The 15,425-nt window shown below is 39.2% G+C and overlaps 2 protein-coding genes across 6 annotated transcripts; both read right to left on the minus strand.

The window, feature by feature from the left end:
- Position 1: 1 nt before the first annotated feature.
- Positions 2-4,627, minus strand: psmc5 (proteasome 26S subunit, ATPase 5). 4 transcript variants are annotated; one of them, XM_071462241.1, is made up of 12 exons: positions 4,557-4,627; positions 3,457-3,531; positions 3,287-3,356; positions 3,071-3,168; positions 2,918-2,974; positions 2,406-2,636; positions 1,662-1,788; positions 1,366-1,556; positions 677-775; positions 480-590; positions 308-394; positions 2-175 (listed from the first exon to the last, which is right to left on the minus strand). In XM_071462241.1, the coding sequence occupies exons 1-12, from the start codon at positions 4,614-4,616 to the stop codon at positions 122-124; spliced, it is 1,260 nt and encodes a 419-aa protein (XP_071318342.1). In that variant the 5' UTR covers positions 4,617-4,627; the 3' UTR covers positions 2-121. The 4 variants fall into 4 exon arrangements, with proteins under 4 accessions (XP_071318342.1, XP_071318343.1, XP_071318345.1 ...); XM_071462242.1 differs by having other exon boundaries at positions 3,457-3,528; positions 4,557-4,625; XM_071462244.1 differs by having other exon boundaries at positions 4,456-4,560.
- A 262-nt stretch (positions 4,628-4,889) lies between these two features.
- smarcd2 (SWI/SNF related BAF chromatin remodeling complex subunit D2) lies at positions 4,890-14,904 on the minus strand. Of its 2 annotated transcripts, XM_071462240.1 has the most exons (14): positions 14,329-14,618; positions 12,632-12,831; positions 10,754-10,796; positions 10,529-10,651; positions 9,874-9,993; positions 9,095-9,190; positions 8,408-8,509; positions 8,111-8,272; positions 7,716-7,813; positions 7,273-7,408; positions 7,009-7,131; positions 6,317-6,418; positions 6,142-6,235; positions 5,173-5,309 (listed from the first exon to the last, which is right to left on the minus strand). In XM_071462240.1, exons 1-13 carry the CDS (start codon positions 14,476-14,478, stop codon positions 6,182-6,184), a joined length of 1,509 nt encoding a protein of 502 aa, XP_071318341.1. In that variant the 5' UTR covers positions 14,479-14,618; the 3' UTR covers positions 5,173-5,309; positions 6,142-6,181. The 2 variants fall into 2 exon arrangements, with proteins under 2 accessions (XP_071318340.1, XP_071318341.1); XM_071462239.1 differs by having other exon boundaries at positions 4,890-6,235; positions 14,329-14,904.
- Between the last annotated feature and the right edge of the window lie 521 nt (positions 14,905-15,425).

Here is a 15,425-nt window from a genome sequence, read left to right on the forward strand (position 1 = left end):
GTTATTTGGGGAAACCATTTACTTTAGAATGACTTATGTAACAATTACAAACCAACCCATAAACAAAAGAAGAAAAATATACATATGTGGTTAAAGTGTGCGCAAGAATACACGAGGCCTTTTACTTCCACAGCTTCTTGATCGACATGTTCTTCTCGCTGTCTTTCTGCATCACCTGGAGAAGAGCATGGAGAACGGTCTCAACATTGATTGTGGGAGCATGAGAATAAAACTTAAGATTAAAAACATAGGAGTGTGGGATTAGCTTCATTCTGTTCAGGACAGGAGAGACGGGTATTCTACTAACCTTTGCCACAGCCATCTCAAAGTCCTCCTGAGTGACGTGAACTCTCCTCTCTCTCAGAGCATACATACCTGCCTCTGTGCAAACACCCTGAAAATACACACACAATAAAAATGAATTTGTGTACTACCTCATTTAACTCCAGACTGCTGCCATTCAATGTGCCACTTCTCACCTTAACCTCAGCACCAGAGGCTCCCGGCATCAGCTCTGCAATCTTCCTCAGGTTAATGCCACGTGTCAGGTTCATCTTCCTGGAGTGGATCTTCAGGATGTCCAGACGCGCCTTATGGTGCACAATTAAAATGTACTCAAAACACAAAACCCTCCACAGCATGTGTAATTATGTGGATGTACTGTGCAAGTACCTACCTCTTCATTTGGAGGGGGAAACTCAATCTTCCTGTCAATCCTGCCTGGTCTGAGCAGGGCTGAGTCAAGGATGTCGATACGGTTGGTGGCCATGATGACCTGCAGGGACAGAAGGTGCATTTTAGTCAAATTGAAACAAAACTAATTGGTATATTTAGAGCGATTAAAGTGTATTAATAAACACTGCTAATTCTTCTGTGCTAAAAGACATTGCACATTAACTCCCCCATTTAGCATTTATAAGCAGAATATAAACATTTAATAAATGTTTTATAACAGTAATGTGGTTGTTTAGTGGACAAACGTTAATACACTTTAACAGCATGAAGACGATGATTGCCAATATAACAGTCTTGTATAAAATGTCTTCATAGGAGAAGTTATACTTGTTGACAGTACTGTACATAAAAATGTCCATTTGTTTTTAACTACATTATAATGACTTAATTTATTATGTTTATATGCTGCTTATAGATGATACACAGGCGTTAAAGTAAAGAAACATGCTGTTCTGAAGCTGCCATATGCACACTATAAAACAACATTTAAGTATGAATAGTAAGGACAGAAGTACCTATGCTTAAGAACAAAACACTGGGGTACAGTTACAAAAATAGTCAGCAAAAAAGTTCCTGACATTGAGCAACAAAAAATAAATGGAATTATTTCACTGTGTATGTTTGGGACACCTTGATGTTCTTAGTTGCCTCAAAGCCGTCCAGCTGATTGAGCAGCTCCAACATTGTCCTCTGCACCTCGCTGTCACCTCCTGAGCCGCCCTCCAGGCGAGACGAGCCGATGGAGTCGATCTCATCCATGAAAATGATGGAGGGAGCGTGCTCTCTCGCCATGACGAACAGCTCGCGCACCATGCGGGCACCTGGGGCAAGAGAGAGGGGGCAATTGAGGTTACACAACCAGATGCTTTAGACAGAATCTAAGAACGGCTGCAAAACTGATTATTGTATTAAAGAGAGGAGCTCACCCTCTCCGATGAACTTCTGGACCAGCTCAGAGCCGGAAACCCTGATGAAGGTACAGTCGGTGTGATGGGCCACGGCTCTGGCCAGCAGGGTCTTCCCTGTACCAGGGGGACCGTACAACAGCACACCCTGCAACCACACAAAGCCAAACACAAATCACAACCATTTCCACACTAACAGTTGGAGACACTTAGGAGTAGAACTGCAATAACTGGTCAATTTTACAACTCTGCTATTAATTTGAAATGTCGGATACAGAAGTGGCCAAGGTGAGAGGGAGAAAAAGAAAAATGGTAATGAAAAAGGAAAATCTACTTACATCAATACAATTCCATAATTTTAACAAGCTAAATGACATCTCACAATTAAAAATACTTCTAGGGAGAAGGAGAGTGGGCATATCTTGCTGCCCAATATATCTATCAACATGCCACAACCACGAGGAACAGTGAATGACCTAGACACACACATATGCATATAATATATTGTAATAATATTACTTAATACATATTGATCTTGGAGTTCTTTTTTTGTTTTTTTCTGTTATTGTGTACTTGGCTAAACTGTATTCTGATGCACTGGCAACATTGTTTATGAATCGTCCATGCCAATAAAACACCTTTGAATTTGAGAAGAGAGAGAAAGGTCGATTAAACTACATATCAGTAAGAAAAATGGAAACACTGTGCCCTGCTGAAATCACACTTCTGTATCTGAAACTATCAGCTCTCTTGTCGATCACCCACCTTGGGCTGTGCAATGCCTAAGGCCTCAAACAGCTCTGGGTGCTTGACAGGTAGCTCAATAACTTCCTTGATCTCCTTGATCTGCTTATCCAGGCCACCGATCATTTCATAGGTGGAGTCCGGCACCTTCTCCACCATCATGAGAGACACCAGGGGATCCACCTTGTTGGGCAGGATCTTGTGCAGGGTGTAGCTGTCATTACGCAGCGCCACACGGCAATTTGGAGTCACCTGGTGTAGCAGTGACAGAGGGAGAACTGAATATTTTAGGCTTCATGTTTCCTATCAAGAAATCCTCCTCTAGCTTAACGATTTACTGTACAGGGTAGCAAATATGTCTTTCTTTGATTTGGTATTCAGCCTTGAGCTGTGGTGGTTAGAATTTAAAGGCGTATTTTGTCAGGTGTCATTTTTTTCTGATGTTTAAGTTTAAGTTCTTACAAAGACACCAATGGGAAACTATAACTCTGACTTGCAACCATTATTAAGATGACAGTAACTCTAATACTTACATCATTGATGTCAATGTTCTTGTCCACATCCACAACAAATTTTCCTTCAGGGTGCACCTGAAATGGTGACGAAACATTTCAATTTAAACTGTCAACTAGTACTCAGAATGAAGTGTGCTACAAAGTACTGTGGAAAACAAGTGCACAGCATACCTTGACCAGCACCTTCTTTTTGTCCATGACCCTAACCACTTCACCTACGTAGGATCCCTGCTCCTGCAGTAACTGCAGCTCCTCACGAAGGAGACGCACTAAGAAAAGAGGAAAAAGTATTTACACCCATAAGAGCAATCTCCATACAGCTTCATTTGACAGAATAAAATTACATTTTGAAATACGCTGATGTTACAATAATGAACCAAAGTGTACCTTTGGCGTTGAGCTCATTCCTCTGTGCCTGCAGACGTCTGAGATTCTGGCTCTTTTCATTCACCGTCAACTGTTGAGAAAACAGTAGTTCAGGATTGACAGGAAACCAAAAGTTGTGAATTCTGCTTTATACTACCAGTTGAAATTTTGAAGATATATCAATTTCTCACCTGTAACTCCTCTATCTTAGACAAGTAGTACTGCCGTAGACCTGAGCCACCTTTACTCTCCCCCATCTCCATCTGCTGAAGGAAAAATCATGTAATTTTAAACACAAGCATCAAGAGCTCTTCATGACTGATTTCTTCAAGTGAGAGCTCTACCATTAACACATGCCGGTAATTAATGACTACTTTCATCAGTAACTGATACACTGAATGTTGTTTTCAACTAATTCTTTGCGCTGTAAAAGCCATCATTAGTATTCAAAATTCAGGCTTTCTGAACAGTAGACATCCTGAGATATCCAATTTCCAATAATATAAAACAACAAACAGCAAATGCTCAAATGTGACAGCTCGGGAAAGAGAATATTTAACGTTTTTTTGCTTGATAAATGATTATTCGAATAATTAATCCAACAGAATTACTGCAGATCAATTATCAGTTGATCGATTTATCGAGTTTACCTAACTAACATACAAACGTCAGGTCTTTTCAAAAACAATGACAGTTTACATTGACCACAGATAATGAATATCTGTGGACACTGACTGTCAGGTTAGTAGTGCTAAACTAGACATTTAAAGATATTTAAACGCAGCAAGGTAACGTTATTCAGAAACAGTTTGTGCAACAAAAAAAATAAACGTTAACATTACATTAATTTATCTATTAACTAACATTAGCTAACGTTAGCTAGCATTAGCTAAATCGCACTGTCATGGACAAAATAACGCTGGGTTATTATCATAAGTTGTATTTTACAACTATTGTGTATTATAAACGTAAAAACAGTTGAGACTGTGCCCATTCACAACTACCAGTCATTCAGAGAAGCTAACTTAAGCTAACTACACGTACAATTGACAGCGAGCCTCGGCTAGGTCTGTAGCCGGGTTAGCTACAATGAGACAGCAAACCGGCTGCATACTTTCTACTCATTCACCCTTTTAAATGAACCGACATTTGATTATTCACAGCACAGTCACACAACCACTCCGTCTCACCGCTGCTTTAAAGAAACTATACGACTCAACGCAAAATCGCAGCGTTTCCTTGAAAACACACCAATTAAATCAAAAAAACAGCAGAGAGAAAAAACACCTACATGGTCAATCCCGTCCACCTCCATCTTGAAAATTCTGCATCCGCTTGAGAGCAGGCGCATCCGGCAGAGCACTTTTTGTTAAATAAATGCGCACACCGCCGCCTATAGTCCTGTTTTCAAAGGTACATTTTATTCCTTCGACCAGCACTGACATGCAAACTCAAAGCATAACCTCAGTTATTTCACTGTACAAATATATATTGACCATGGTCAAATTTTAGGCTTAGCTAACCTGGAAACAGAAAAATGTTTCACAATAGCATGGGTATTATTTTTTTAAAAGATGTATATAGTTCTGTAATAGGATGTAGACTAAAGAGGACAACATAACAATCTTTTGTAAGTATATTTATTGTAAAAAAAACAAACAAAAAAAGACTCAAAATGTATAAAAGATAAAGGAATTTTTGATTGATACACAACATGCAAACATTTTACAAAGAGGCTGTACAAAAAAAAAACATTTGTACACATAACATTTCTCAAATTCTAAGTGCCTTCTTCACAAAACAAATTTTGGCACAGCGATATCTGCTAACATGGAATGTTTCAAGAAATTCTGAGATCTTCTCATACAAAACCTTGACAAAACAGCATTTCAATGAAAAGTTAAAGTGTTACAACAACAATTTGCTGCATTGTTTAGCTGACGCACTACGATTGCATTCCTATTTTATTAATACCAGTTCTTTGGAGGTGTGGGTCTTGCAGGAAGAACCCTTCAACCCGAAGAGCCTGCCACAGTTTCTCTACCTGGCATTAAAACAATGAAAAAACACAATAACAAATGAACACAGCATGTAAACATTCAGGAAGTACAAAAAAAGAACAGCTGAATCACAGGTGGACAGAGTGGATTCATGTCCTTACACAAATGAGGAGCTCAATCTTTTCCCAGAGTAGAGCTTTCCTGGAAATCCTGGTTTCTTACATATAAAATACATTTTTCATTTCAAATGATACATCCACTAATATAAAAAAAAAAAGCACCAAAACCTATACAATTATTATTGGCATCAAAAGTTTCTTACCTAAGTCATAAGACATCTTAAGAATTCCTATGTTTTTTAGGATAAAAATCAAAATATTTTGAACAGATATATATTTCGGAATAAAATGCTTAATTAAACCATGCCTCCCAATTCTTGCTTTTTGAAATGTTACCAGACATCAGGTATTGTTCCTCACAAAAGGTTATGGCTTTAAAATGTAAAGATAAAAAGAACCCCTCTCAAAATAGCACATAAAGTGATGCTGAAAAACACCTTAACACAACCAATTCTCACAATGTTTTAAGCATATTGTACCATAAAAAACATACTGCAAAAAAAGGCAAAGATTATTTGAACAGGCTCAAAATGACAGATAATGCAAAGCAAACATATTATTAAGGACATGGAAATTACCTCTTTGGTCCCATAACCATGATTTTAAAATCATTATCTATGGGAACAGCAAAGATATGCATCCCACTTAGAAGCTGGTATCTCATACCAGCGTGGATGGCTTTGTGAACACTTAAGCTGCAACATTAGCGTGTCTCTTTCCAAGCTAATTCCAATTTTAATTAAGAAGACATTAACACCTGAAGTGTAAACCTAAGTTGGCTGTGACTCCTCTGGTCTTTAGGTGAGGCGGATACCCAACACCTGCTCCAACTCTTGTCTTCTCTGCTGCACCTGAAACAAAGAAGGGATAGTGTCAGGTAATAGTGCAAAACTAATGATATTAAAATGATATTAGGTGCTGTCATTCCTTACTTTGGAGTAAATGTATCTGCCCACTGCCTCTGGTAGCCAGGGCGCCTGGTAGAACTCAGTCCTCCTCTCCTCCTCTGGGTTTCCTGTCACATCTGTCATCAACTGATAAAAAAAAAAAAAAAAAAAAAGATATTATCAAACAGGAACCATATGAATGTATTCATGAATACCATCATGAATACAACAGATGCATAATTCAAATATGCCATCTAAGAAGATCACTTCATGTACAACCACGAGTTGATGAATTACAGTTAAATGTGCTTAATGTGGATATACAATGTTGTAAAACTGGCTAAATGTTGTTTATTATTATTATTATAGATTATTGAGACTGTTTGAATATGTCTGTTTATCCAGTTTGTGTTGATACAAACCCTCTATGACCCTCATATTACTATTACATAGCCCACAAAAATGGCCCAAAAGCATTTTAGAATAGAACTCTTCAAATTCAAAAAAGGGAACAAAATGTGTGAACAAGAACAAACATTTGTTAAGGTTTTGATTGAGATATTTGTGATGATACAACAGGCATTTCAGCTTAAAGATGTAGAGGAGAAGAAAAGTTTACAATAAAATATCTATGATACAACCTTACTGACATTTAACACTTATTTTTAATACTTTGACCACAAAACACATCAAAGAGACACTGGTACATGGAGCTGGTGCTGGGAGCGGATGTTTACCTTCAGATCTCTGCTCTGAGACTTGAGCCAGTCCTGGATGAACTCCTGTGGATTATTGCTGAAGCTCAGCATAAAGTCTCTCTCAGTCTTCAGCTGGTTGATGTACTCAATAGTCTCATGGATCTGTAGTAAACACAAGTTGCAGTGATCGATAACGCTTTTTTTTAACAAACATTTTCTTTTTTTATCTATTTTTTTTAAAATTACGATTCTCCTAAAAATGCCTGTGAGGTATCAGTGAATGACTGGCAGGCCCGGCCTTACCTTCATCTCCAGAGCAGCAATTTCCTGTTGGTTGGTTGTAGAGGACAAAAAACTGTTCATTTGGCCCTTCAGTGGGTCGTCCACCTCCACATCAATGTCATAACAAGCTGTCTTTTTCTGATCTGTGGGGTCCACACTGCTCAAAAATAAAGACAGTAAGACAGAATTCAACTTGGAGTGCAATGAGACAAAAAAAAAAAAAAAAAACAAATATAAAGAGCAAACCACTTGATAAGCCAAATCGTAAAGCTAAGGTCTTTTCTGGAATCTAAATGAATAACATACATATAACTGCACTGTGGCTGGAAATGAAAGCTTGTATAAAATTTAAATCTTTGGAAAGAGGATTTAAGATTTTAAGATTTTTTTCTGATAATAAATGAGAAGACACCAAACACTTGCACAACCTAAGGTCAGAGGGATAACGATCCACACTCCCTTACCTAATGACATGATTGATAATGATGGGGTCAGGGTGCTGCAGCAGGCCCGCCAGCTTCATGGGAATCTCAGAGAACCTCATGCGAGGGCAGCCGAAGATCTGAAAAGCATTTAGTTTGATTATGCCACGCTAAAGCTCAAGTTTAGTTTTTACTTTGTTTCTCAACAGTATATCAGTTGCATATTTTAAGGTGTATACAGTCACAGAGTACAGTAGGGTCCTACAAATGGTACAATTTATGACACGTCATAATTCATAATTCACGTCATTAGGTGGATAAATTACTGGTTTGAAGGAACAAATTAGCAAAAAGAACAAAAATTGCTCCACCACACTATGAAGGCATCCTGAAGTATTAAAGTTAACACTAGCTCAAGCAGAAAGCTATTCCATTACTTGTCTGAAATAGCGGTTGCAGTTGATGTACTCCTTCTCATGACCATCCTGCAGCTTGTTGTTCTTGATGTAGAGCCAGAGAGCTTGCATGATGCTGGCCCGTGTCTGCGTGTGCACACCCAGCAGGCGAGCCAGCCGCGGGTCCAGTTTGTACTGAGGGGGCTGAAAAAATAAAAACAGGCATTGGGGCAAAGATAACTGTTAGCAGAAAGCAGTTTTAGCAGGTCATACCACCCAGGGATACCACTGTTTACAACAAGATGGATGAGCAAAGTGTGTGGGTGTATGCACAGATACCTGATGGTCGAGCATGAGCAGCAGGGTGCATTTAACATTCACATCGCCAGGTCTTTTAACCTGGAAACCATCTGTCTCCTGAGTGGTGGGCATTCTATGCCACTGCAAGATAAAAACAAAAGTCAAAACAAGATATCAACCAATTTCTTTTTTTTTTGTCCACTCACAGCTAAATATGAATCTAAACTGAAATATGTTGATACGAAATTATGTTACCTCAAATAAGTTTCCCCCACAGCCCTATTTATTCCTTGTTTATGCCAACACTTACTCACTGTGGTTGAGATAGTTATGCGAGTTGGCATCTCGACCATGTCAAAACATCTTTTCTGATGTTAATTTAAATGTGGGAGAGCAAACTGTGGTTACAATCAAAAGGATTTTCACAAAGGGCTGGTTTAACCTGAAATGAAGTTATACGTATGTCTTTAAAGATTGCTGGACTACACATGGTTGGGTATCTTCCAGATTCAACACCTCTTAGTAATGCCCCCCCCAGGCTGTCAAATGGGCTCGAAAGTACAGGCTCCAGAGTTTTACTGATTCCAGATAGACTCCACTTTTTGACCAGAGCTGAAAAGTGGACTGTGGCTGGTGAATCAACAGCAATCTCACAACATTTTTGTGGCCATGTGCCTAAAATGGCAACATCTGGTTGCATCAAATGCTGATATCATTATGTCATACCTCTACTAAGTGGTTGTCAGGTCCATAGAGCTCCTTATCAAGCTCAATCACAAGGCTCTTGAAGAAAGATGAGAACTTCCTCTTTTGCTTTCCAGGCTAGGAATAAAAAGCGAATAAAAGAGAGTAAAAAGGCAGAGCAAAAAGATTGCTATCTATGGCTTCTTATTGTGCTGTGTCAGGCTGTGCAGCTGCATTGTTTAGCTCTGACCACATTGGGGGTGGCGAAGCACAAAACTGTAGACAAGTAGAAAAAGCTGTTGCACCCCCACCCTCTCAAACCGTTTGCACAACATGACCCCTTTCACTCCTTCCCCTCACATCCCTTTTCTTTTTCTGTTACTCCATGCAAAACTCCTACGCATGCCTCACCCAATGAGCCAGGGGAGAAATATTAACAGAAAAAAAAAATCCTCGTTCATGTGGTCCCACATAACACCATGAGTTGAGCTGGAACTGATGGAAGGCAGGGAGACATTTCAGCTCCTGGTATGCAAAAGGCCAGTGGTTTCAATTCCTTGTTTCAAAAGACAACATGAGCTTGTGTGCATGAGTTCATGTGTGTGTATGTTAGGAGTTGCGGGGTGGAGTGGGGAGAGCTGTAAACACACATCTGGTTGCGTGGTCTGAGCCAAGGACACAGGCCAACCAGAGCTGAGTGACTGTGAAGTTTTCAGAAACACAATAACAGAGACTGAAATACTTGAAGTCAGACCACAGTGAGACAATTGTGCAACCGAGCACGAAGGTTCAAATGTAAATGACTTGTGTTATTCACGTACTTCCTCCAGAAGTTTTCCCTCCACTCTCAGCTCCCAGGAGGACACCTTCTCTGCCTCCTCGCCCTCAGGCTTGCTGGGTGTGTATGTGTTGGAAATGTAGATCCTGAGTTTGCGTTTTTGCTGTCACAGAGATGAACAAGCAGATACATCATGACTTCCTTTAAAAATTCTTGCTCAGTTTAAAATGAACCTTAAGAAATTTGAGTTAGATTCATATGGCAAGTAGACTTTTTTTAAACTGCACATGATGATTGCCGGAGGAAGCTTTTCATGGCAGTCATAAATTGGTCAATCAAGACATTTAAAGTTAGAATCATTAAGATTTTGTGTGATCCAGTGTTACTTTTACACATATATCAGTGCTGTATTAAGTCACTGCCAATGCAAACGTCTTACGACTGCTGTTTCACATTAAAAGCATCAATATGCAGTGGCTTTTATTGTGAGGACATCCCACTATCTTTGACTAACTTCTTCATTAAAACAATATGTGTTTGTTTGGCTGCACTGTAAATGGATACATCAACCACAATTGCCACTAAATGAACCAGGACTGAAATCTCAAGGATTTTAACATTGTGATTAGGCAGCACTTCACAAAGCTTGATCTCTAAATTAGCCAATTATTAAATTTCTGTGGATCATGAAGAGATACCATTATAGGCTTCTTGATGGCTTCCTGAATCTCCATACGCTTTCGGGCGATGGTCTGATCCAGTTTCCTCTCAAAGGCCAAGAGGTCCATGTAGGCCTGGGACTCTGGGACCAGGTCTCTGATCTAAAAAGCCAACAGTACGATGTAAGCATTAAGGAAATACAGAAAACTATAAGCTCACTGGCTCCATCTAAGACATGATTTAGAGGATGGAAATCTTCTTACCCTCTGTGGGAGAACCTTGTCTGCCATCTTGCGTCTTTTTGCCCTGAATCACACAGAAAACATAATACATGATGATACATGATGATTTCCAAAGTAAAAAAACAGAATGAATTAACCACATTAACCATATGCCTTCTTTAAAATATAGAGGATTAAATTGCTAAAAATACCACTTAATTAGATGAGGACATACTGTACTATGTTTCCAATGTTGTCTCATCATTTAGCATTTGCCCTTTTTAAAAATATGATCTTCATTCACCAATTTGCAAGGAACTGACCATGCACTGGCACACACAATACAAAACTAACAGAACGACCTCATTCACTTCATTTGATTACTAAGTATTTGTGAAAACCTCATAGTGCGATAACAAAATCTTGGCCACTGCTATCTCTTCATTAACTCCACCGAACGAGCACCTCAGGCTCCCACTTATCATTGCTACTGACTTCATAAAAGCTGTTTTGTTTTTTTAATTAAATCACACAGCCCCCCCCTCATTATGACAAAATCTAATTCTGAAGCTCTTTAATGAGAATTTAGGATGTTGCTTCTAGCCTTGCTGCTCACTAAACATACTGTACTGGGAATTTTGTTGAGATAAACCTTAAAAAAACAAGAGGTTCATTGTGGATATAAGTGTAAATACGGCCTCACATCATGGCTCGCCTCATTTATGACTGTGGCGTCACAGAGCAGTTTGAAGTCAAAAATACCCACTTGTGTCTGCTGCTTTGAAAGCAGAGGCCAGTCATGAGATACTCCCACCCGCGTGTGTATGTGATCTGAGCTGTGCTTTTAACAGTACAGCAACTTCACAGATGGAATGCAGAGGGGAAAACACATAATGGATAAAGAGCCATGTTCTTATAATGTTAATGAGGCATGACAGACAAAATTATCAACTACATTTTTATGACTGTGTGACAATATTACTACTATGTTATGGTGTGTAAAAATATGAATTCACAATTCATAATCTGAGCAATATTTTCTGTAAATTTCCTCCTGGACATCATCATTGTGTCCGATTAAAATCTTCACAGTAGGCAAACTAAACAAAAATGTAAAACTGAGATTGGAACTCTTCCTGCTGTAGTTTTTGTCCCGGCTGTCCTGGTTTTTAATAGTCCATGGTCCTTGTGAACACTTTCCTGTTATCATTACATAATAAAAAGCAACAAAATAACAATACTAACTCTAACTGTGGTGTTGTGAGTTGGCCATTCCTTTTCACCAGTTGTTTGTATCAGTCAGTCAAAGACAGAAAATGAGGTTTTGTATGTCTAAGTTATGAAAAAAGGAGGAAATGCTGCAGGAAATGTCATGTGATTTAAAAAGTAAACAGCATTTCAAGTGTTGCAAGTAAAACTTTACTTCTGTTTATTCATTGTTGCTGCTGTTAAAAAGTGGCTTGGCAAAGACTTTCAACAATTCTAAATGATTGTTGAGACCCGATACTTGATTTGGTCTAACTCTTGACTTAATTAAGTCATTCAAGTAAGTAAGTAAATGAGTAAAAATGTCAGACGTTTTCAGGTTCAAGCTTGTCAAATATCAAGACTTGCGGCTTTTCTGTCTTTCTTGTTCTGTACCTTTATAAAATGAATGTATCATCTTAAGCTCTGGGAAATGGCAATTTTTCATTCTTTTTGTTGACCAAACGATAAATACAGAAAAAATTCCACACATTTATCAATAATTAAGATAATTGTTAGTTGCAGGGCTATTTATATGAAACTAAAGTCAATATCTCCACAGTGCCAGATTCTCTGATTTGGCGCCAGGGTGTCTTGGTCAATCAACCTTGGCATTGTTCCTCTCCCTCTCTTCTCCTTCTCTCACACAAACACTCTCACTTCTCCACAGTTTACCCTCGTCTGAGGCCTCCTCCCAGTGCCTCTTGCTGCTGCTGTTGATGCTGATGAAGGAACCGCTTCCTTGAGGCGTCCATGCTTGGGGGTCCCATGCCTGGCCGCATTGGCATGTTCCCACCACCATAAGAGGGACCAGGCAGCTGACCCCCCATTGACCCCATGGGGCCCCCCACTCTATTTGGTGGCATCCCTGGGCGCTAGAGAAGAGGAGGAAGCTGAAGCTATCATTTCAAGTTCAAGAATTTTCAAAAACTGAAAACACATTGCTGTGTACTCAACAAGTTTCTTTCCTCAGACCCCTGTACTTTCTTTCTAGTACTCACTCCTTTCCCTTTAAAAAAAAAAAAAGAAAAGAAAAACTAGGATACTGAAATACATATATTTTCATCCTGCACTATAGGTTCACAACAAATTTGTATTTATTCCCAATGCAATCAGATTCTGATGTCAGATTTAATGTCTAAAAGAGTATACAAGGATAATTAGATGGAAGACAGAAATGAGTATTTCCTGACTTCTGCTGAGTCTCTGAACCTATTTGGATGGATACAGAGACACAGAATATAATGAAGCAACTACATGAAATAATTATGTGCTTAGGCTAACATGCCATATACGTGAATTCCCTTTAAATGTTCAAAAGGGCTTACTGTATGCCTAAGTATGCCTACTGCTCATCCACAGTGTATGAAAATAGCAGTTAGCATTGACATAATGTCGCTTACAATAGATGCTATTGTGTGCACCATGAAATTATAGTACTAGCTGTAATCAGCATAAATAACATGTCATGAAGAAACTGGATGTAACTGCACAGTATGTGCAGACTGGATAATGTGGACAACAGCAATTTTAAAATCTGTAAATCCTGCCAAAGTTTTTAATTGCGTTGCTTCATTGTGATGTGTATGTATATATGTTTTTGATCAATCTACAACCATTACCTTGTTTTAAAATTCAGCTACAGGCTGAATTAAGCCAACAATGTACTGCCTACAATAAACAATATATTGGAATGCAATTCCATCTTCAAGCAGCTGCACACTTTGTTCTGTCTTTCAGTTGAAAAGCAAATATCTAAACCCATATGGCTCTAATAGAGACTGTGATAATGCGTGTCAACTAAAGACCACATGAAGGTGCAGATGGTGGCAAAAACGGATAATATATGCAGGCTTAGCTCTGACAGATGGTGGTGATGATAAACTTACTTTTGTTTTCAAGCTAGCTGACAGGAGGCTAAGGGCTGCCACGTGATTTTCGCTTTCATACATGCACAAAACATTGTTGTATCACACTCATTTTTAATTAAACCTCCAAATACTTAAAGACAGACAACGATCACTCACTATAAACGCTGTGTTCAAATTGTTATATGCATTGTATTAGTGGCAGTAAGTAATTACACACCCTTTCAAATGCGGAAGTAGTTTCCACACCTTGATATTTTAAAACTGATGAACCTTATGGTTGTTCTTAATTTGGTATCTCTGTCAGGTGGATCGTTTTAATTGGATAAGTTTGTTTAAACCCAAATTTAGGACTGCTCCCATTTACTCTTAAAAGCATCCAAGGTATCATAAATTTAAGAACCCACAGCAAAAAAAAAAAAAAAAAAATACTTAAGTCAAATAACCTTTCGCTCAACACCAAGTTTCACTGTCTAGGAGAGACAAATTAAACAGAAAACCAACCTGGAGGTACTGGGGAGCAGTGTTCATGCTCCGGGGGTATCCCGCCGGAGTTTGGGGCATTCCTGGCATCCTCATGCCCACTGAATGTCCAACATTCATGGGATTCACATTCGGATTCATCGGACCCGTGAAGCCTCCTCTTGATGCCATCTTCTAGATCCACAAGTGGTTAAAAGTGACGGAAACTTCTACCAAATTTCAGTCCAAATACAAGTCTACCAGGCCGCTAAATGAACGCCGCTGGCGACGAGTCGTGAAGTACCCAGTTAGCTAACTAGAGTAACTTTAGAGGAGGTCGGGGTTCTGGTTTGACAGCAGGCGCACTGTCAACAAAAAGCTAGCTAACGTTAGCTCGTCTCCTACCGTTTCAAGTTCCGGGATTTGTCTCTACCTACAACCAAGTGGTAGCTGCTGCTTGTCATCCCCCCCCTCGTCCTTAGGTCTGAACATCGCCGAGTACCAGATATTTCATGGTGAGGCCGATGAAAAACATGATAACGCCTGACTAACGACAAACTGAGCAACTAAAGCAAAACCAAGTATTCAAACTGCCCACACACACACACACTCAGTGCTGAATGCTGCCTTCCCTGACGTCGGAAATTTCGCTTACTTTCTCCTAATCAAATGTTTCTCCTCTGGGCGTGAACCAACTAAAAAAGGAGGATAGTCTCAATTTATATTTTCACCCGTGTGACGTTATTTCATCAATCAAACTGTTCCTAAGAGTTCATATGAAGTGACATTGATAGGCCTGATACGTTCATGGACGTTTTTCACTTCCCCTTGGCATCATTATGGTGGTGAAATCAAACTGTTCATGACCCTGATGCACACTCATCTTCCTCATTACCAAAAGAGCCGTTGTGTGGCAATTAACTGACTTCATATCATGGCTGGTTTAACCTGTATAATGGCCCCCAGGTGGGAAAAAACCCCCCCCAAAAAGGTTTGCCAGTGTTTACTCCATCAATCGGATACCACCTATCATGCACATCTATTCTAGGAATATGCTTTGTGTTGGCACAATATAAACCAAGATACTGCAGGTTTTTAAAGTAGAGGTCTGCTAAAATACAAGGCCACACAATTCAAGA

This window comes from Trachinotus anak, unplaced genomic scaffold (genome assembly GCF_046630095.1).
Source record: "Trachinotus anak isolate AG129_WGS33_773 ecotype Australia unplaced genomic scaffold, CSIRO_AGI_Tana_v1 ptg000025l, whole genome shotgun sequence".
NCBI classification, from domain to species: Eukaryota; Metazoa; Chordata; class Actinopteri; order Carangiformes; family Carangidae; genus Trachinotus; species Trachinotus anak.